The 23,243-nt window shown below is 40.2% G+C and overlaps 1 protein-coding gene across 5 annotated transcripts in view; it reads right to left on the bottom strand.

The window, feature by feature from the left end:
* Window positions 1-13,510, bottom strand: part of zmp:0000000755 (phosphofurin acidic cluster sorting protein 2) — a 46,075-nt gene extending 32,565 nt beyond the window's left edge. For 3 of the 5 annotated variants that reach the window (XM_067525581.1, XM_067525590.1, XM_067525608.1), the window contains exon 1: window positions 13,173-13,509. In XM_067525581.1, coding sequence (XP_067381682.1) covers window positions 13,173-13,384 — 212 coding nt within the window. In that variant the 5' untranslated portion in view covers window positions 13,385-13,509. Of the gene's footprint in view, window positions 1-13,172 lie in introns of all 5 variants that reach the window. The other 2 variants (XM_067525600.1, XM_067525617.1) reach the window with 2 other exon arrangements.
* Window positions 13,511-23,243: the final 9,733 nt, after the last annotated feature.

Here is a 23,243-nt window from a genome sequence, read left to right as displayed (position 1 = left end):
CTAGAGACAGTTTATGTTGCAACAGAGATAGTTAATATCACATTAAAATGTATTTCAAAAATGTATACCCTCAATCTGAAATCCACTCCCAAGGCACTCAGGACTGACATTAGATTTAAGATGGTGATTGAAAGCATCTGTGAAAATAATTTAGATTGAAGCGAGGAGCCATGAGACCACAGATCACTCTCTCTGTTGAAGCATCTCTTGTTTTTAAGAAGTCAAAAATAAACAAAACAAAAGAAGATTATTCATATGCATAAGTTTCTGATAAATAGAAATGTAAGGGATATACATATTTAATGTTTCCTGAATGATAACTCTTTGTGGAACTCCTTAAAATTACAAATCCTATTCATTTTATACAATTTTGGTTTCAGTTAAAGCATCATAGAAATTGAGCCAGGGCTTTACTTCGTTAGTGAAATTGGCTAAAAGGATGCATCTGAGATTATTTTAAGATGTTCTATGTTGGAGAGGTTTTGTTGATCTACCTTTAGCTTTGAGGACTCAGCCATTTGACATCTGAGTCAAATGGTTTCACCTGGAAAAAAAAAAAAAAAAACTCTTTTCATGTTACATTGCATGTTTTAAAGAGGCTGAACTTCCTGTACCTCTGAATCACTGCTGTTGTTCAGGATATTACTGATGCTCTTGTACTTTCACAAATGTTGAAGAAGTCTCATGATGTGGTTTCTTAGGGCTTTTTTTAAACCTTGCTCCTTTAGTCCTGTTGAATTGAACACCGGGTAATTTCCCTACTTGGTGCAGTGTGTTTTGGCAGGTGTGAACACAGCAATCACACGGGTGTGGACTAAAACAACAAGTTTGAAAGACAGCGTGTTTGTTTTTTCTAAGATTTTTTTTTAACATGTATATAGCATCTGCTGGAAGAGTTGTACTTGGTATAAGGTCCACTGTTATGAGTGGTGAAATTACAAATGTTATATTGAATAGCAATTTTTCGCTCCCAAAAATATTCACTGGTAGAAAACTGGATGATCTTTCTGTGTTTACTTTTCTATTCCAACCCCAGATCCCTTTAACCAAGAAGCGAAACTGACCATTCCCTCGTGACTTCCTGTGATGCATTTTGGAGGACCAAACTAAACAAATTAAAAGGTTTGAAAATGTTCTGAATTGTTAAGACTGCTCATTAGCATATGGAGCTTTTACAAAATTGGGAACTCTATGGTGTCTTCACGCTCTTTTACAACCTTTTTTTTTCAAATTGAAAATCATTTTGTTGCAGTGGTCAGAGGAGTGTTCACTTTTGCTGCACTGAGATTGTATGTTTAGTTCTGTTTCTGGGCTACAATTTTCTTAAATATTTTAATGACATTTTATTGAGGCAGACTAGTTTAGTTGTTTGTCAATACTCAACTATACTGTAGTGGAATATTCCTTTAAAAAGACTGCGATGTCTAAAAATACTTAACTCAATACATGCTTATCGCAACATCACTCAAGGATGTTGGTTGTCTGGACTGTTGTCAACAAACATTCAAAGGCCTTCCACTACAATAACTTTCAAAGCCATTAGTTCAAGATATGCTGGTGTGTAAGAGTACATGTTGCTACATGCCAGTATTACTACGCTATTTCTGGACCACTTCACTGACAGCAGCATCTTAACTTGTGACAGAAACCCTGTTAAGTTTTAGGGCTTACAAAGAGACAGTAACTACAGCAATCATCCCATAGCTAAGCTAACAAATAAAAAGAAGTCGGGTAGAGATGCAGTGCACCTGCAAAGTATTCACAGCTCTTAACGTTTTCCACATTTTGTTGTTACTGCCTTATTCAAAAATTGTTTAAATTCATGAGTTTTTCTCAAATTTCTACAAACAATATCCCATAATGACAACGTAAAAGAAGTTTGTTTGAAATCTTTTGCAAATTTATTAAAAATAAAAACACTAAAAACAAAATCACATGTACATAAGTATTCACAGCCTTTGCCATGACACTCGAAATTGAGCTCTGGTGCATCCTGTCTACACTGATCATCCTTAAGATGATTCTACTACTTGATTGGAGTCCACCTGTGGGAAAGTCAGCTGATTGGACATGGTTTGGAAAGTTATACACTCATCTATATAAGGTCCCACAGTTAACAGTGCATTTCAGAGCACAAACCAAGCCATGAAGTCCAAGGAATTGTCTGTAGACTCTGAGACAGGATTGTATTGAGGCAGAGATCTGGAGAAGGGTACAGAAATATTTCTGCAGCATTGAGGTCCCAATGAGCACAGTGGCCTCCATCATCCCTAAATGGAAGAAATTAGGAACCACCAGGACTCTTTGTAGAGCGATCGAGAGAAGGGACTTAGTCAGGGAGGATATCAAGAACCTGATGGTCACTCTGAAAGGGCTCCAGTGTTTCTCTGTGGAAAGGAGAACCTTCCAAAAAACAACCATACAGCACTCCACCACCAATCCTTGATGTTGTATGTTATAGTGGCCAGACAGAAACCACTTCTCAGTAAAAGGCACATAAACATAACAGCCCACCTGATGTACTCTCAGAACATGAGAAACAAAATTCTCTGGTCTGATGAAACAAAGATTGACCTTCTTTGGGCCTGAATGCCAAGTGTATTGCTCACCACCTGGCCAATACCATCCCTACAGTAAAGCATGGTGGTGGCAGCATCATGCGGTGGGGAGGTTTTTCAACGGCAGGAACTCGTCAGGCTCACTAGGCAGGATCGCAGGAAAGATGAATGCAGCAATGTACAGAGACATCCTTGATGAAAACCTGTTCCAGAGCACTCTGGACCTCAGACTGGGGCGACGCTTCATCTTTCAACAGAACAATGACCCTAAGCACACAGCCAACATAACAAAGGAGTAGCTACGGGACAACTCTGTGAATGTCCTTTAGTGGCACAGCTTGAGCCCAGACTTGAACCCGATTAAACATCTCTGGAGAGTTCTGAAAATAGCTGTGCATCGATGCTCCCTATCCAACCAAATTGAGCTTGAGAGGAACTGCAAAAAAGAATGGGAGAAACTGCCCAAAAATAGGTGTGACAAGCTTGTAGCATCATACTCAAAAAGACTTAAGGCTGTAATTTGTCCCAGAGCTGCTTCAACAAAGTATTAACCAAAGGCTGTGAATACTTATGTACATGCGTTTTTGTTTTTTTTTTTAATAAATTTGCAAAGATTTCAAACAATTCTTTTACATTGTCATTATGGGGTAATGTTTGTAGAATTTTGAATTTTGAAATAAGGCTGTAAAATAACAAAATGTGAATAATTTCCGGAAGCACTGTATGGCAAAAAGTGAATGTCTGTGACATTTCTACTTTCAATAAAAGAAGAAAATATGCTAGCATTTTTTGGTCTATAAAAAAGCTTCAGGCAGCTATGTCCAAGATTCCCTATAGACTACAAATAGGCATTACAGCATTGATAGAAAGGCCAAAAAAAAAAAAACATCTGAACTGAACGATATGCTGGCTAAACAAAAAAACACTTTTGAAATTTTTTTCTCCTGGTCAGCATTCTAGTTGATGTTTTGCCAGTTTCATGCCCTCGGATCACTGCACAGCAATTGTCAGAGGCACAAAGCAGGGGGAAGTGGAGGATGGAGGATGAGTGATGTAACAGAGAGCTGAATGAAAAAGAGACTGTGTCTATGTTTGGTATGTGCTCTGGGGCTTCCGAGCTAGAAAAAAAAAGACTTGGGAAAGTCATGCTTTTAAAACTTTCAGTGTACTACTACTTCTATTATGTTTGTGATGTGATTGCAGGCATTTAATAAAGCATGCTTGATCATAATGTCCTCCATGAAATTCTTAAGAAATCTGTGTTTAATGCTGGCTTACTGTATATGTGGAAGAGAGGGAAAAAAAAGCTCTTTCAGTCAAGGCCCTCACTAAGGAAAGTCATAGCCCTTTGTTCTTTCAAAACGCCACTATTTGTTCGTGTCTAGTTGAATAATTTAGATCAAATAAAGGGTGCACCAGTCTAAAAGCAATTTCTTGTGAATATTTCATTCCTCTACTAGAAAAACGCTATTCACTGTGATGGAATGGAGCTAGTCCGATTTGCTCAGGCAGCAATCCACAGACATTTCCTTTTATATTTTATTTATAGCATTTAATCAAACTGAAAACAAAGAAAATGCACAAAACTAATCTGCATATTCTCAGATCCATTCCCACACCACCCACATAAATTTTAATAAGTTAATCCCTTTTACAGTTTTTGACAAAGATGGGATGGCAATGGTGATTGCAAAACACTATTACTACATTGGGATGAGAAATAAAAGGAAAATATTTGTGGTTAATATGGAAATATTTTTTTTTTACTTTTGCAGAATTTTTTTTTTTCCCTATCTACTGTACAATTGGTCAAGAAGAGTGAATGGATCGGTTTTGAGAAGTTCACATAGTAGGATGCACCATAAGAGTTCAGCCTGTGCTTAGCCTTGCATGCCTAATGCTATTTTAGCCCCTAAATATCTGGTTATGTGCGCCAGATGGCCATATGCTGGTTGAGCTTTAATTCCCTGAATGAAATCTTCTCAAGGCCACTGTGAAAGAACAGGAAGAGGCTTTGACTAGAGTACACAAAGAGAACAAGAGGAAGCCATTAAATTTGCAAAGCCTGAGTTCTTTGGCTTCGCAGGTTATGTGATAGACATATTCTAATGGTCCCAACTCAAAGGGCTAAAAGCAACAAAACAACAGTGTGATCAAACACACATTTGGATAAAAAAGAAGCTTTCATAGGATGGCCCGTCATATCCCACTAGCTTGGTGTCAACACATCGCTGAACGTCAAAGGTCGCCAGTGAACTCAAAATTACAAAAATACCCTTTAATCTATTAGTTGTAACAATGAACATGTCACAATCTCATAATGCTAAAACAACAGATCGTGTGCACTCATTCAAAACAACGTAAAACATATTTTGCAACAAGATGGCGTTTTAAGCTTTACCAGTAGGCGTGATAGAGCTATAACCTTTGAATACTTTATAGACATAGCCTTAAATCATTTCAGCATTAATTTGCCCAAAAAGTGTAGTTTTAAAGGGTCACTATACTTACGGATTTGATAATTTTTTGTTTGTAGACTAATAAAAAGCCGTGAGGTATTTCTTTTTGTAAGTTCCAAAAGGAACAAAAAAATCTTTAGGTTGAGCTATAATTAAATACACAACCTTCTCGGCAGTACTCATCCTCCAATGCTGCAAAACATTGGACTGTAAGAGGAAACCCACACAGACACAAGCACAAACAGACAAACAAAAAAACTGTACATAAATATTACCACCCATCACTGTCAATCTACTGAACTTAGCAGCAAATTGTAGGATTTGTTGCTTAGTCAGAAAAAGGCAATTAAAAGGTATCACTAGTAGTTAAGTGTTATTGTTGGAGTGAAATGTAGTTTTGTTGGGCCAGCTGGTGGATAAACATCAGCTGCAATAGAGCAATTTGCTGGAACAGGGAGACGGGACGGGTGTCATCACTCAGGGATGAAACCACCCAAAGTGACATGTTATGAAAAGAAAATCAGACACAGGACATAAAGCAGTTGTTTCCAAGAATGCGTGAGAAGAGGACATAATAACTAAACTCATACACAATATGTCATAATAGTCTGTAATATGGTCTTTTTAAACTCTGTGGTCATGAGGGTTCCCAGAGCTGTGTTAAAATCTGACTGTTGTTGGGATTGCCGCACATTTTATGTAATACTACACAGGACTGGTGCATTAGGGCTCAATGCCAGGTTTTATCTCATTTTTGGTGATTTAAGCCAGTGCTTTCCCTGAAACACATCGGAAGAGATTTAGTGTGTAATGTTAATCAGAGGTTTGACCAGTACGCTCTTGTTGTGTAGGTGGTTTGGAAGAATCCTCCAGACTTCTCTCTGATTTATAAAGGGTGTGCTAGCAAATTTTATACGTTTCCTATTAAGAAATACAAGGTAAAAAAAAGTTTAAGGAAACAGGAAACAATAAAATGCAAGAAAAAGCTGTCTGCTTATCATGTTCATCACACAAAAAGAGTTAGCAACAAGCAAAATGAACAAAGTCACACTTAATATGCACACTTGGTAACACAACTAGCAATCACAGAGAAATCTATTCAGAGTTCAACATGGTTCTCATCTTAAATTTAGACTCCTGTAGCTTCTTTCTTAAATCCTCCTCAAACCCCATGTTGCATTCATACCTCAGTTATCTAAAAGTACTTTCCAGGAACTCAGTGGATAGCTGTCATCTTTTGTTGCTGTTTCTGTACTGCCAACCAGCCCTTTTGTTTAGTCCCAACTACAAACCGATGAGATCAGCAGGCCCATGTTTGTAGTGTCGAAGATCACACTAGACGCAGCATGTTTAAAGGCAAAACCAGAGCTTAAGTAAGACACCTTGGCTAGACCTACTGTAGTACATTATAACAGAGCTAATATGATATCCATCTTGTGAGCAGAATATGATGACTATACTGTAATGTATAGTCATAAAGGTGGGTCTGAGTCTCCTGCAGCCAAGACATCCCAATGAGTCTACATTAACCAGTCCAACTGACAGAGGTGAATCAACGTGTCACAGCCTGACAACATTAGTGTAAGACTAAATAAGCTTTAAAATCCATTTATGGTAGATTATCTGACCACCTGAAACTTTCACATGGGGTCTCCTCATATAATCAAACAATCTGACAAGAGGAAAAAAAAAAAGACAAATGTTGAAAAAAGTAACCTAAAGTGTTCAAACATCACATACCCATAGGGGTTGTGATGTCTTAGACACAATGTTAATGTGAAAAGTAAATTTGACAGTAAAATATGAAGTAAGGCTGTAGCTAACAAACATTCCATCCATTCTCTATCTACAACACTTCTACAAAGAAAAATGAAGGCCCACTATGCACTGGGAATTGTGTGATCAAATATCTAACAGTCAGCACAGGTAATACATTCCTACAGCCATAAAAATAAATGTTCACTCAAGGGGCTATTTAATAAATGGATACATTACCATGTGTATCTATTGCAGCGCTATCCATCCATGCTGATGAAACAACTAGTTCATCTAATTATACTTTTTGATATTCAACAATGGCATCCCGAAAGTGCTTTCAGACAACTCCTCCCAGTCCATTCCCTCAGGCTTAATGTGTCTAAATGACTAATGTGCTGAATGTGTCCATGCTCTGGCTTCTCTAGACATTCTGTGCACATTGCTTTTCTCTGTACCCATGCAGCAATAATTTTAAAATGAGCAATGCTTAAGGTGAGTGGAAACTGAAAGTTGAGACTCAGTGCTATGACAACAGTGTGCCACCAAATAACACGCTTCAAAATATACAGTGTTTAAAGAGCTACTGCAGCGATGCACTGCACATGCACAGAAAGAGTAATCGAGACAGTTTAGACTTGTTTATCTGTGATTAGACAAGTGGTCAGGGCATTCAGCTCAATATTACTTGAGAGTTGAAACTATAGGGATTGTTACATACTCATTGGAAAAAAACAAGTAGAAATTTGTTTCAGAAGATAGTTTGGCCAAGACAAGGACAACATTTATATTTGGTGTATGAGATTTTAGCACTACTAACAATTTGATTCACTGGCATGCTTTTAATTATTTAAACATCATAAATTCTTTTTTTATATGAATGCTGTCACTTAAAAATCCTGCATGGTAAACTTTCTCAACATAATCCAGCCCTACCATAACTGTATTTGTTTACAAAACTAGACTGGCAGAATGGAGTGCAACAGTTTTCAAAAGCAAATGTGTTTTCATTCATCCACACCAGTGTTTTGTGTATGAAAATAATGGTCTGTGTGTTGCTGCTGGCACATGTGGCTCAGGAAATGCCTGAATGGGAGAGGTGGGAAATAAGTAGAGCAAGAACAAGAGAGAAACTACGAGTTGAGAGACAATGTCCCTGATGTTCATATTTTGACAGGATCCTCCCGTGTCAGGACAGTTTCCTCGCCTCGCTTGTTGACTCAGAAAGTTGGATCTCTTCACTAGCTGAGACCCCTGTATCCACCCACACAAGAATGTGGCCTTTCTCCCATTCTGAGGTCCAGGCAGGGGGAAACAAACCTCTCTTCCCCTTCAAGGAATTCAACATGAATACTCATGTCTCTTGGTAAGATCAGCAAACCTTTTTAATAGGGCGGACAATCCATGCCATCTGACACCCCCCCTCCTTTCAGAGAGCAGGCTGGTGGTCAACAACAGAACACAAAAAGAATTGGAGGCTAGAGTTAAATGAGCTGGCATAAGTGTAGCTCTCAAGTTGCCAGGAATGTCAAATGCTTCCCAAGGAAATTCCTCCTCCTTCAAGAAACCAAGGAAGGAAACTAGGAAAATTTTGACACATTTGAGGAAGTGGGAGTGAGCAAAAAAATAAATAGGGTGGGGGGTAAGGTTGGTGATTGGTTACCGTTGGTAAAGTGTGTGAACAGCATGGCAGGGCAAATTGACAAAGCTAAGAGATTTTAATCAAGAACAAAACGGAACTATATTAGTTACGCATTGATATTTAGAAAATGTGTACTTAAACAACATATGTTATAGTTTACATATTTATGTTTCGTTTCTCTATGACCAATAAAATGACTAATAGCCAATAAAAAAATGTCTAAACTGCAAATTTAATTTTTCACTAGTCTGATTACTTTCAGCTTGCTGCTCTAGCAATACAGCTGCCTATCAGTGAGGTATGATCCCTTTAAATGACATGATCTGCACTGGGGGGGGATTTTCATCGATCCACAGTAGGGGGTTCTGTACTGTATCTTTCCTAGTAATAGTCAAAGTACTTAATCAACAGCCTTTGTGTTAGTTATATAACTGTTAGTTATATCTTCACTTATCATGTGTCAAATACATAACTTTACCTTTATTATATTCCCAAAACTATTCAGCATAAAATAATGCAATTTAACATAAACAAGTGTCATCAAATAAGAAATCAAAAGAATCACTATGTGACATGGTTCTGAAGGCTGAGCAGCTGTTTGTCTTACACATTAACTGAACAAAGCCGAACAAAGATTGTAAACATGACGCAGTCAGACATGCAGTGCTGTGTCACCATCCTGAAGGACACCGACGGCTGCTGATGGGACCTAGTTTATGATTCCAACGGGAAGCAGAGGATTAAGCAAACGGTGTCTGTGTGTAGCATTAGATTACTATCCCTTCTTTCCTGTTATGAAATCAGATTACTGCAGCTCCCCTGCCAGGAGAAAAACAATATCTCAGCCTTAAGATAGGAGGGTTATGGACGTGAAAGGGTACAATAAGCTTATATTATCTGACAGACAGGCCTCCCTTTTTTTGTACCCCGGGTGTAGAGGCAGGTTTATTCGTCTCAGGTGATCAAAAAATTATCCACTCCAGAATTCATTGTATGAGAAACACTGAACATTTATTGACCCCACCTCTAATTAAATTCATAACACAGCAATTCCACAGTACAAGTTTCTCAAATAATTCCACATGACAAGATAAGTAACCGTGTACCTCCACAGGTACACACTCAACCACGCTCCCCACAACCATGTAGTCCATTCCTTGGTTACCTCATAACTGTAAACAAACATCGTTTCCTTAACAACTGGTTAGGCAGAATCAAAGCCAAACTTCAAAGCCAGACACTTCAAAGACGACCATGCGACGTCATTGATGACGTCATCAGTACGCTTAAACATATGCTTCTTAATCTAAATCAGCATTATGGATATATAAACTCTTGCAACTAATGGCTTCATCTCTACTGACCCAAAAAAAAGACAAAGTAATGTCACTCCAGTCTGAGTTTGTTGTTGGCCATCTTCGATATTTGCTAGCTTACACAGCACACATTTTTTTGATATGCTCAACAGAACTTGGGCCAAAAAAACACATCTGATGAGACCCTGCAATATACCTTCAATTATTATTGAGATAAGACAATGCCACTAACACGCAGACAAAAAAAAAAAACAATAGTTATCTTAGGAGTCACATGAAGCAAAGAGGGATGCTCTGCCCTCATCTACAAAACATCCAAAAGGTGTTTTGACCCAATATGTGCAACAGGTTTTAAAAACCTGTTGCACGTCCAACATCAAGTGCCGCTAAATGATCTCTTACCTAACGTGTAATGCTACAGTGTTGCAGAATTAAAGGTTGACTTGCATTGCACAGTAGCGGCATTATTCACACAAAAATGGAGGCACAAATAACGCCAGAGGTCTTTTGAAAACTTACTATGCCACACCCAAGTAGAGTGTCTTTCTCCTCAGCCTTTTTCACCTTAACAACAACCCCATCATCATTTAGTTAAATGCATCCAACAGACAGTGACTTTTATTTTTTTTGACATGATCACAGTATTATACAGTATTAGAGTTTTATACAGTATTAGTATTTTATACAGTATTAGAGTTTTTTAGAAGCAAACCCTGAAGAGGTTTTGCAATAATTTAGACGACATAGAAAAAAAACGCAAACCGCACCATCAATACCACATGCGCATTTGAAGGTGGCAGATTGGTAGGCATGGCAGTGCCTAAATAAAAACAATGCTTGTCCAACCGTTCCAACAGGTGTGTTAGGGATGGAGCTGCCATAACACTTGTCTAGCAGGTAGAAACAAGTCAAATACTGTAACACAAACGGCATTACATGATAGCTTATGGTCATATTTGAAAAAGCAGTCAACAATAACATAATAGTAAGTGCACAAGTAGCTTTCCCTTCGTATAACAAATATTTCTATCAATTTAGCTTGGTCCTTTGATACAGTCAAAGTGAATAAAGAGGGAAAAATGTTTGAAATGTCCTAGTTTTGAGAGTTCTTTAATGGCCCAGTGCCACAGGTGTGTCAACACTGAAATGGTCAGGAACCAAAATCTCATGCTGAAAAGATACACAAAAGCTAAAACCGTCTATAAAACGTGTTTCCCAAAGCATGTCTTTCAGTAGAACTGCAGGTTTTGAAAGATTTTTTTAAATACAGCATCTTTTAAATAATAGTAATGAATATAAGAACAACTGCAAGGGATGTTTTAGACCACAACTAAGACTCAACTACTATAAAGCCCCATACTCTCACTGGAAACTGTTCATTGAAACCAAAGGCTTGTGGAGGGGTAAACAGCTGCACACAAAATGCCCTAGTTGCTGAAAGAAGCCGCAAAAGAGACCTTGGGTTAGGCTCCACATAAGTCCTTAGACACCAGTCTAGTAGTGTACAAACAGATAACGCAGAAAAATCTACTCTAAAAAGATGGTACAGGCAGTGTAACTCTAAGCCACCATGTCTAAAAAAAGCTGTAGTGGTGTTATTATACTTCAAGATCTAAGATAAATTCTGCTCCATGACATACATATCAGTTCCATCTCATACTGCAGTCTTATGCTAAACAATGACGGATAAAACTTAGCTTGATTAATAAAATCATTTCATAAATCAATACACCGTGTGTTTAGCATGCCACTATATAAATCCACTAAAACGTCTGCTTTTCCTGCAAGACAGAACTTTTCAAGCTTGAGGACTACAACTATTTTACATTATGCTCATTCAAATTAGAAAACAATGGCTGTTTGCATAGTCTGTCTTATCTATTTGTGGCTCTAGTCAAAACCACTAAAACCTAAGACGTCCAATCACAGACAAACATCAATGATCATCTTAGTTTTGCTGTAGAAAATGGGGGGGCCAAAGTCACAAAACCTAACTGTCCTTTGACGCACTAAAAAGATAAAGGAAACATTTTCAGAAATAGGAGGGCAATAAAATGGGCTTGTGAGCTGTCAACTTAGAAAGCATTGCTGTCACTTCAAACACTCCAATCACTCTTGTTCTAGCTGCCTTCGGTAAAGCCAAATTGCCACAGACAAACCAACAACAATGTTCAAAGAGAGATCTAAAGGATTGTCATTGCTGTAAATTATCCATGTTTTCCACATGCTATGACTCCACTCACACTTGCATACTCATGCAGTCACTTAGAGACAGCAGGCAGGCAATCACACACACACACACACACACACACACACGCGCGCGCGCGCGCGCGTTGTGGAGGAAACACTCCCCTTGCAAGCCCACTTCTCTCCCAATGAGTGGAACAGATCTAGGTCAAAGCTGATTAATGTGCCCACAGCTCCCAAGAGGTTTCTGGTCAGGTGGCAGCAATGCCTGCTTACTGACGATGAATACTAATGCGGAGTGTTACAGAATATTACCGTTTTACTGGATATTAAATGTTGCCGTCAGCATAACATACAGACAAAACGGGTGACTGAAAGAAAAAGTTGGGATTCATAAAGCTGCCATCAAACAGTCTCGCCTTGTGTGTGTCGACACTACATGAGATGCTGTTGTGTTGACTGTATGTGACCGGAGAAGCTGAGCTACACGGGGCTGGATGAATGTTAACGTACCACAACACACAACAATATGAATCCGAAAATAACGTGGATTTGAAGAGGTCAGCCAGCTGCTAAGCTGGCGGTTTGTTCAGACAGACAGCGACACAAGGAGCTAGTGGTTAAATGATAAAAAGTGTGGAAAGTATCGTTATGTTGCTTATGACAAACGGCATCAGTCCCAGTGTCACTTATTTGTTGCTATGAAGTGGGAAGCATTCCGTAAATCAGTTCAAACAAAGGCCTGCGCGGAGGTTAGAAACAAGTAGCGAGTGTTAAGCTTTGACAACCTCGCCACAAAGCAGACGATCTAAACAGCAACAAGCGACTGATAAACTAGTGAGCTGAACTTTTGTTGGCTAGTTAACGTAAGCGTCGGAATTAAACCGAATACGCCAAATGAAGACCAAACAAATGCATACTTTGAGACAAATTCTTAATTACCGATGTACACACTACTTGAGCACTACTGTATCTTTATTTAGAAAATTGCTAAATGGATAAAAGGCGAAACATGAGAGGCACTCAAACCCTAAGGTATTTGCTATGTAGCTTTAGCATTAGCCACCTAGCTAGTTAGCTTGTCCGTTAGCAAACACTGTTTTGGAAATGTGTGGCAGCTCGGCTCCTGCCTCGAGTTGCAGCCCCAACAAGCAGGGCGTCACTTGTTCAACGGTAATTTATTCAAGCATTTTGGTGCATCTGTCAACACTGAGATCTGTCGTGATGTACGCTAACAAGACACTGTTGACGTTACCTCGGAACGCAGCTTGGGGATGATCGGTCTATCTCCCAGGTCGCAAAGAGGTTCATGGGTACAGGCATGCTAACGTTACCGGAGCCGGAGCCCAGCACCACAGCCCCGGATAACACTCCGGTCGGCAGTGTTGTCGGTGCTGGTCCGCCACCGCTGCTCGGGTTCAGGAAAGCGGCCCGGACGCCTCCTCTTTCTACAGCCGCCGCCATCATCACCTCCACTGCCTGGGGAGCAGCTCTGGCGAAGAGTCGGATGAAGGTGGAAACCACTAATGTGTGTGTGCTGCCTGCTCCCGCTCCTGCTCCTCCTGACTCCCCGCTCCTCTAACACTGACTGGAGATACTGATGGGCGGGGCAGGGCAGGGCGGGGCGGGGCATGCCGCTGCTGATAGAGGGCAGCGCAACCCTGCTTTTAGGTGGGACAGTTTTCCGATAAATCAGGTCTCAAAACATATTGCTAAACACATTTTACATATGCTTACTCATAAGGATTTAGCATAAATAGGATCTGTTTGGCAGAAGCTGTTACACGATGATGGTGCAGGAAATAGTTAGATAATGACTTTGGTCATTCCACTTTTGCACCATTTCAGTTTTTTGCGACTGTTAACAGTTAAAGCAGAACTAACATGATAGAACAATTTCAAGGGAGATAACTTGAAAATACTAGAACACCTGGGAGTTGATTTTTAATGAACCAATGAATTGAGAAGAATGTTTTTTTGGCTTTGTGTACATTTTGAAATGCATCATATTTCCAGACATAACCTAACTATAAAATAATTGTTTATCCTATCCGTGGATAATATTGTGACCATAGGTCAATTCAATGTTATAGTGCCAATTCACAACAAGAGTCATCTCAAGGCACTAGCTATTATAGCCAAGATCCAATTACTAAATAAAACCCAACAAAGTCCCCTTGAGCAAGCACTAAGCAACAATGGAGAGGGGAAAAAAATCCCTCTAATATAACCATAGATGCTTTATTGTTGTTTTTCTTGAAATTCTGTTTCAAAATCAAATCATTGTTGAATGGTAACTACTACTGTGTGTGTGAGTGTGTGTTTGTGTAACCAACACTATAGATTTGTTTTTTGCAATTCTTGATAAACCCATATGTGGGCAGAACCAGCTTTTCCATGTTACTCATCATTTGTCATTGCAACACACACACCTGGTATTTAATACAGCCAGTGTTCTCATAATGCACGTGTTGTGAAACACTTTACGATTGTAAGCGTCAGTAAGGACTGAAATCAAGCTGACTTGACTGGACATGCTCAGGAGGATTGCATAATGTGGGCGACAGCCTTTTTACTGATTAAAAAAATAAACTTCCTGATTTTGTCAAATATTTCTATGTGTTAAACAGGCAGTTCATATGACAACAACAGTCATCTCATATGACAGAAATGCATTATTGCAACGAATATGACAGAAAGAGGACTGCCCTGTACCTCGTAGCTGACATAGATGCACAGGTGAAATGTGTGGTAAGTTTAGCACTTCACTAAAATCCCATGGGATGTGTAGCAGCAGGTGAAAAGCATGCTGTGCATTCAAGAAATCTGGTCATTAATCATAGACAACTTTGTTCACATGATGGCAGACAGTAACTGTGCCAACCATATCGCAATTTCAAAATGTGTCACTCCGTAGCTTGCTCAGTTTAGCGCAGTTAACACAATGATGTTCACATCAGTTATTAGAACATTTATGGCAAAGGTACATATACAGCACCTTGGTATATTGAGAAAAAAAAGCTCAATGTGCTTTACTTGACTTAGAAAAGAGTGAAAACAACAGGTGAGAGGATTAATTTTTATTAGAGGTGGAACCCATTCATTTTTGTACCAAGGTACCCGGATATAAGTAACATTTTTAATAATGAACCTCCAGCCTTCTAAAACTTATAGCATCATATAATTTTTTGAAACAGTATGGTAACCACAGTGACTGTTGAATAAAGTTGTGGAGTGCTTTGCCACCTAGTGTTTGAAAAGAGCACCACAAGAAAATATCCAACCCCCCAATGTGCATGTTGTAATTCAGCCAATAGGTGGCAGAGTGTCTGCATTCTGCAATATTAACAACGGTTCCCTCTCTCCTCTTGCTCTTTCTACCTCTCTCTTCCTCTATCTCTTGCTCACTTTATCCTCCTGATGGAACCTCCTCCTCTTCCAATAACTGTGAGTGGTGTGTGAATATATTGTGACTCTGTGACACCACTGATGTTTCCAAAACACACCTGTCTGGCATCTCATAACCCAGCCTTTCACCTCTATTGGATTCTGGAGAAAGGAATTAAAGTACCCATCAATTTGTCATGTAACAGCTGCTCGGCCGCAGGTATCCTCTCACAAAATCAAAAATATTGCTTGCATTCTTATAGCAAGAGACAAAAGGTTTGGAGCCATAGAGCTGATGGTATAGTGAGGTTGCAGGACATTTCCTGTCATCAGCCATCACCAGAGTCAGGAGAGTTAACACTGCAGCACATCCCTCTGGAGTAAGCAACACTAATTACTTACATCTGTTAGGTAATAGTGTCTTAGTCTTTCACAGATGTTTGAATGGAAAAAACAGATCTTTTATAATGCCAGAGTGCGTGGAAATACGGATTCTAGCCAGATCTTTATTTTTAGGTGTGAGCTATTGTTTTCCGGCTTGTGATATTGTTTGCGTACCACCTCCACACAATCAAAGTCAGACATTCTTAATGAACAGTAGGCCTTTGTTTACCAGCTAAAAACGGCATTTATCTGAATCACAGCGCAGGACCTAAAGATTGCAGCCATCCATGTTCTTGCCAAGAAATGTTTTACCATTAAACATTTCTTACAACACATATGACAAATCTGCCAATGTGGTCATTGTTCTACCAGAGAGAACATATTGTCTCTGTCAATCACTTTTGGTTCCTATATGCTGCAACATTAATGAGAAGTTGCGAGGCACAGAAAAAATTATGTGCTGCCATATGCTGACCTCAGAGGAGCTTAGCTGCACTGTGTTGCAGATGAAAATGAATATTTTGTGTGGGAGTTGCACGATGCCTGCAGGACACAAAGTATGTGCCTCCAGAGGCAGAGAAAACATCTGCTTTCCTATTCACTTCATAGTTGGTGACGATAAAGATGTTAACTGGACAAGATTAAAAGAGACAGATGGAGATGTTTTCATTTTTCAACTTGAATTTCATCCATGCATATTTAAATGGAGATTTGTTTAGTTTTGACTTGAATTCAACACATAAACATGCAGATTTCCCTGTTCTTCTCATTGAGGTTGCTGTCTCTGTCAGCGTTCACTGAAGTGGCTCACAAAACAGATGCCGGTGGAGTGAGCGCGTCTCTAGTGAGGCAGTGAAAGAAAAGGGTAACGTTTTTAGTCGATCACAGCCAACCCATTTAACATGAGTTGAAAGGGGGTCCCATTCATCAGGGAAACTGTGCACATCTTTACTGTTGTGTTTCTCATTTCACACACACATATTTTAGCCCGCTCCAGTTTCAGCTCAGATTGATTGGTCTCCAGTGAGCAGTCAGACAATTTAAGGATCTGTCTATTTGTAATCGCCTGGAAAGATTGCCACATGCCCTGATACCGTACAGCAGATCAATCTGAGGCACATCTCTTTCATAAGCTTTCTGTACACCTCTCACTACCAATCACACTTGAAAACACTGAGGGCTGCAGATAAGCTGCTGATCTAATTAAGGTTGTGCAAGCCTGGCAAATTAAGGATATTATATCCCATGGATTATAACCCTACACTACAGCACATTTGATGTACAATTTCCTGCACTTTGATTAATCTCAGGTATTATCATTATTTCTTTGTTTGGGCTGTGTTACAGATTAAATAATGACAAAATAAATTAGAGTAACACACTGTTTGGGAATGAAATTGAAGAACATGAAGCATGTCTGTAATCACAAAAGGTTTCTGGCTGACAACTGTAAACGTCAAGAAAAAAGGTAATCTACTTTTAACACCAATTTTTATGATGCCAGCAAAACCAAACATGCACTTTAATGCATATTTACATTTGATACATAATTAATAACAAATTAATAAAATATTTATAATATATATTGCAAATTTAATGCACGCACTGACAGATGTTTCATCATTTCTGTTGACTAATCATGCAAAATTAAAGACTGAAATTCCATCAGAAAGTTAAAGGACACCTTCACTGATTTTGAACTTGCTTCTTTCGGTTCTAGTTTGAGTAGAACATGTACATAAAGGCTATTGAACTTAACTTTCCTATATCGAAATATCCCTCTACTTCTAGCTGAGAAATGCCTCCCGTAACCTAAATTTCGGTCATGAAAGAAAAAGAGATTTGATTTCATGTTACGGAGAAAGTATTGGAAAAAACCTGTTATAATTAAAATGTATTTGCGCATAAATGATAAAGACATCTCAGTTCAATCTAAACAACACTGCTTTTTGCTGCTTGATTGAAACGCTCCTCACACAGTTTGAGCCAAATAAAATCCCCCCTCATATATTTTTTTGTCAGACATCTACACCTTTGCACTAATGACAGTATACAGAAAAAACACAGAGAAAAAAGAATAGTCAGGGAGGAGAAAAGAAGCCACAACCAAGGGAGATGTGTAAGTGATGGAATGAGTTGATGAAATCGTACAGTGTGCAAACCAGACGAGACATCATGCACCAGCTTTGAATCTCATCTTGATCTCCCAGTACATGAACTCTGCATAAAGCACATTCATAATTCTCATCCATTCAGCGCAGCTCCACTGAGCTTTGAAGAATGTTCAAACAGATTCCCCTGACACTCATTGTGTTTCCACTCTGGACAATGAGGCCGAGAAAGACAAGAGAGATGGAGCTATGAAATCGTTTGCATGAATGTCAGCCCCAGAGAACAGAGACAAACGGACAAGACAAAAGCCTTTCAAGGCTCTGAAGGACCTAGAGCATCTCCTTGAAGGACCGACCAGGTCTCTCTTCAGAGCCAGGTAGCATTACAAAAGACAATTCTGGACACGAGCCAATGTTAGGTGAATCTTTTTGCTGCCATTAAAATTCCTGTTTACAGTAATTCAAAGCAGGAAATGCACCTGCCAGCTACTGTAGCCTGCTTTTCTTCCCTCTCCCCAATGCATTCAGATAGGAACCTTTGTTCAAAGGGATCATTTTGCATTTAGATTTCCTCGAGTAAAGAGAGGCTCATGGGGAAACACCCTGCTATGCTTCCTAACGCACCCTTCTAAGCCTAGATGATTATTTTTCACTTTGGAGTTATAAAGTACATGTTTTCTCCACTATTAATCAGATATTTAAAATGGCAGCCTTGCTCTTCCCCAAATCTTTGAACTCCACTCCAATGGTGCAACCCAAACTTCGGGCTGGTTTACAACATGAAATTCATAAAAGGTATCTGTCCATCAAAGACTTCCTTTAAGTCACCTAACATGTCTTTGTACTGAAATGTCAGCTTTGAATTGGGGGGCTGCCATCAGAGGGTATGCCAGAAAGTTCGGTCTGCTGGTCCTTTGTGTTTATCACGTCATGAATGGTCAAGACTTCCCAAGATGAAATATTTTCTGTGATTACAGATTTTCTGCATTCAACTGGAATAACCAATCACTCAGCAAAATTGAATATTCGTTTGTCTCAGAGGTTTTAATTTTGACCCGTAGTCAGTCATTTGTTTTTTAGCGTTTGCCACTTGAAGTAGTAACATCATTCTTACCATCTTCTCTTGCAAAAATTTTAGAGTAAACCCTCACTGTATTCCCATCTACAAACATTTTGGAGCGAGACCCAGGCAGAGGTACCACTGCCAGTGGTCCAAGCTGCATCTCTGCAGTGTTCGATGAAAATTTTCATCTTCTGACAAAAAAGCTGAAACCTTTTTGCACCCATGAAAAATAAAAAAGCTAAGCAAACCACATTCGTCTGCACATTCTCTGAAGGCAGAAAATACCCAATGATTTCAGTCCTGATGGAAATGTCAAGTTGTGGTGCTGCCTATAAAAGAGGCTATAGCAGATCCTTGCGGTACAATACTTTTCAAAATAAGCAGATAAGTTATGTTTTTGATCCGTTTTCCTCTCTGTACTTATTTTGTTTTGAAAAAGGCTTTGGCAGGTTTATGAGTGATTGTTCTTTTCAGAAGTATCAGATATGGTTTTAAAATAATCGGTAACACACATTTTAATAATTGCTGTTGAGATGCTGTCAGTGTGGGCTGTTTCTGTTTTTCTAATAACTCCCACACTGTACTGTAGATATGATGCATTTATCCAAGCTGCCAGTTATGAAGTGAAAGTGCCACTGCTGGAACTTAGTGCCAGATATACTAGCCATTATATTGCTTGTCCTTGCTTTATGGTACCCTTCAGACTGCCACAGGACACATGCAGCACATCTTGTATGTCAACAGGCTTTGCTGTGACCTCACCTTTGTCCAGAGCTTGTCACAGATTCCCCTCACTATTCTGCCTATGGACATTTACAGCAGAACGGGAAACTGACATATCTGATCTTACCGACAGAACAGAACAGGAACAGGAAAGGGACCACTTTGCAAACACTGCCCTAAGGGCCAAAACAGAAAAACAGCACTGACTTTGACTGACTTTCTTGTCTGTGTGCATTAAATGTCAGGAGCTTTTTTTATTTACCCTTGTCAGAACTAAATGCTGTCAATTCAAGCTGTGGTTGGGTGTGTGACCTGTATACCAACATTAAATTCATAACATAAAAGCAGTACATTTTTAACTAATGCTTATGGACTCCCATATTACACAAACCTGTAATATGTGACATATATAGCTGTCAAAGTAGAAACCTCAAAAGGTGACCACATAAACAGACTTTTTTTACAAAGTGCAACTGTGCCTTTAAAATGCCCCCATTTATGCACAATACATTAGAAAACATTTGTAGTCTTGTTCAATAGATGTCTTTAATTACTGATCACTTTGGTCATTACTTACTTTAAGCTTTCACAAACTCTATAATCACCATATATATAAAATACTCGGACCCATTAATGCACAAAATCAGTTTATTAGTCTGATGTGCGGAGGTGTGAGGACCGAGTGGGAGATGAGAGGAAGGTGATAGCATGTTACAGTTTGTTATCACACTAGTCAGCATACCTGACACTAAATACTTAGTAAAAGTTTATAATTAAGAAACTTACTTCACAGATGTACTGAAAGAGAAAAATACTTGAAAAACATTTAGACTATAAAAACTAGATCACAAACAGTGTTTCCAACTCAAGAATAAAATTCTATAATTTGAAAATATGCACGCTGGGAATCAAGTTTTTCAGGTAGTTGGGAACTGGAATTTTTTTAGATTAGGAGAAAGGCTTGTGAAAGCCAGTCTTAGGAGTAGTACCAATGTACTCCTGTGCATTAGAATAATGCCAGTGTTTTACGAGTTCCAATGTAATTTGTGTTCACTTTTGCTGAGGTCACTAGGTAGTTTATTTCAAACTTCTACTTCTATTTCTCTACATTAACCCTTTCTACTGCGAAAAGCCTTTTCTTTGTTTTACTATGTGTTTTTAGCAGATCCCTGTTCTCCTTCGTAGACGTAGGACATGGCGCCCTACTAGGGGACGACATGTTTCTCACCTGCGCACTCTCACCCAGACCACTTTGCCACCAGCCTCTTTTTCTCTTGCCCTGTGGAACTGCCAGTCTGCAGTGAACAAGGCCGACTTCATTCCAGCCTTTGCTACACACTCAGCTGTTCACCTGCTTGCACTTACAGAAACCTGGATCATGCCACAGAACACAGCCACCCCAGCTGCACTCTCCACCAATTTTTCATTCTCTCACACTCCTCGCTCATCAGGCCGGGGGGGTGGGACTGGACTCCTCATCAATGACACCTGGAAGTTTTCCTCGACAGCACCACTCAGCAATCTGTCTTCTCTGGAATATCATGCCGTTAGGATTACAGCTCCGATTGCAGTCATGGTGATTGTGATATATCGACCACCGGGCCAGCTGGGTAACTTCTGCGATGAACTGGACATGTTGCTGTCCCACTTCCCAGAAGATGGCACTCCTCTCTTCGTCATGGGAGACCTGAACATTCACCCACAGAAACCAAAGGCGGCTGATGTGTTTGCTCTTGTAAACACATTTGACCTGAGTCTGGTCTCCACTCCTCCGACCCACAAAGCTGGCAACAACCTCGACCTCATCCTCACCCGGAACTGCATCACAGACAACATCTTGGTCACTCCTCTGCATGTATCGGATCATTTCTTCATTCAACTCACAGTCCTTATCCCGAGACCTTCGCAATCTCCTCCTACACTTGTAACATTCCGGCGCAACCTCAGGTCTCTCAACCCGGATCGATTCTCCTCGCTGGTCTCCGCAACTCTGCCCCCAACACAGGACCTCTCCATCTGCAATGCAGATGCAGCCACAGACAGTCTTTGCAATACACTTTCATCATGTCTGGATTGTCTCTGTCCTATGTCTTCGAGACCCGCCCGTCTCTCACCTTCTAATCCGTGGCTCACTGATGGGATCCGTAAACAACGCACCACGCTCAGGAGTGCTGAGAGGAAGTGGCGCAAATCCAAGACTCCATCTGCCCTTGCTGAGTATCAGAATCTCCTTGGACCTTTTTCTCACAGTGTCACCAGGGCAAAGATCAACTACTACCAGGAGAAGCTCAGCAACACCACGGACACCAGAAAGCTGTTCTCCACTTTTAAATCACTCATCTACCCACCTTCACCACCGCCATCTACCTCTCTCACTGCTGACAACTTTGCCAACTTTTTTACCAACAAGGTGGCAGCTATCAGCTCACAGTTCTCTCCTCCAGATGATGACATCCATCTAACCTCTTCCAACACTGCACTGCTCTCATCATTTGCAATTCTGACTGAGGATGACGTATCCACCCTCCTCCTCTCTAATCATCCGACCACCTGCACTCTGGATCCAATCCCTTCCACTCTTCTTCAAGCAGTTGCACCTGCACTCATGCCAGCTATTACACAAGTCATCAACACATCTCTCAAAACAGGGACTTTTCCAACCTCTTTCAAGCAGGCCTTGATTACCCCACTGCTCAAGAAGCCTTCTCTTGATCCCTCTGTAGTGGAGAGCTACAGACATGTCTCCCTCCTTCCTTTTCTGGCCAAGACTATGGAACGAGCTGTCTTCAACCAACTCTCAGACTTCCTTTCCAAGAATAACCTCCTCGATGTCAACCAGTCTGGCTTCAAGAGGGGTCATTCCACGGAAACGGCACTCCTGACTGTTGTGGAATATCTTCGAGCTGCAAAAGCCACAGGTCAATCATCTGTCTTAATTCTACTTGATCTATCATCAGCCTTTGACACTGTGAACCATCAGATACTCTTGTCCACACTCTCTGACTTGGGCATCTCTGGATCAGCTCTAGACTGGCTTTGTTCTTACCTATCAGGACGAAGCTTCAAGGTATCCTGGAGGGGGCATCTTTCTAACTCTCATAGCCTCTCTACCGGTGTGCCGCAGGGCTCAGTTCTTGGTCCTCTCCTCTTTTCTATCTATACTTCATCCCTAGGTGCCATCATTCACTCACATGGTCTTTCTTATCACTGCTACGCTGATGACACACAGCTCTTCCTGTCCTTTCCACCGGACGACTCCACTGTCTCATCGCGTATTTCTGCCTGTCTCTCAGACATCTCAGCCTGGATGAGTGAGAGACACCTTCAACTCAACCTCTCTAAAACTGAAGTCCTTGTCTTCCCAGCCAGACCTTTGATGCAACACAACATCAGCATCAACATTGGATCTACAGTGATTGTCCCCACTAATTCGGCCAAAAATCTGGGGGTCATCATCGACGACCAACTGAGCTTTAAGGACCACATCTCCTCAGTCTCTAGGGCCTGCAGATTTGCTCTTTACAACATCAGGAAGATCAGACCCTACATCACGGAATATACAACCCAACTCATTGTACAGGCGCTGGTCACATCCCGTCTTGATTACTGCAACGCGTTGTTGATGGGGTTACCGATATCCACAATCAAACCCTTGCAG

Source organism: Channa argus, chromosome 1, assembly GCF_033026475.1.
Source record: "Channa argus isolate prfri chromosome 1, Channa argus male v1.0, whole genome shotgun sequence".
Classification (NCBI taxonomy): Eukaryota; Metazoa; Chordata; class Actinopteri; order Anabantiformes; family Channidae; genus Channa; species Channa argus.
The sequence above is the reverse complement of the archived record's forward strand: the minus strand, read 5'-3'. Positions and strand labels throughout refer to the sequence as shown.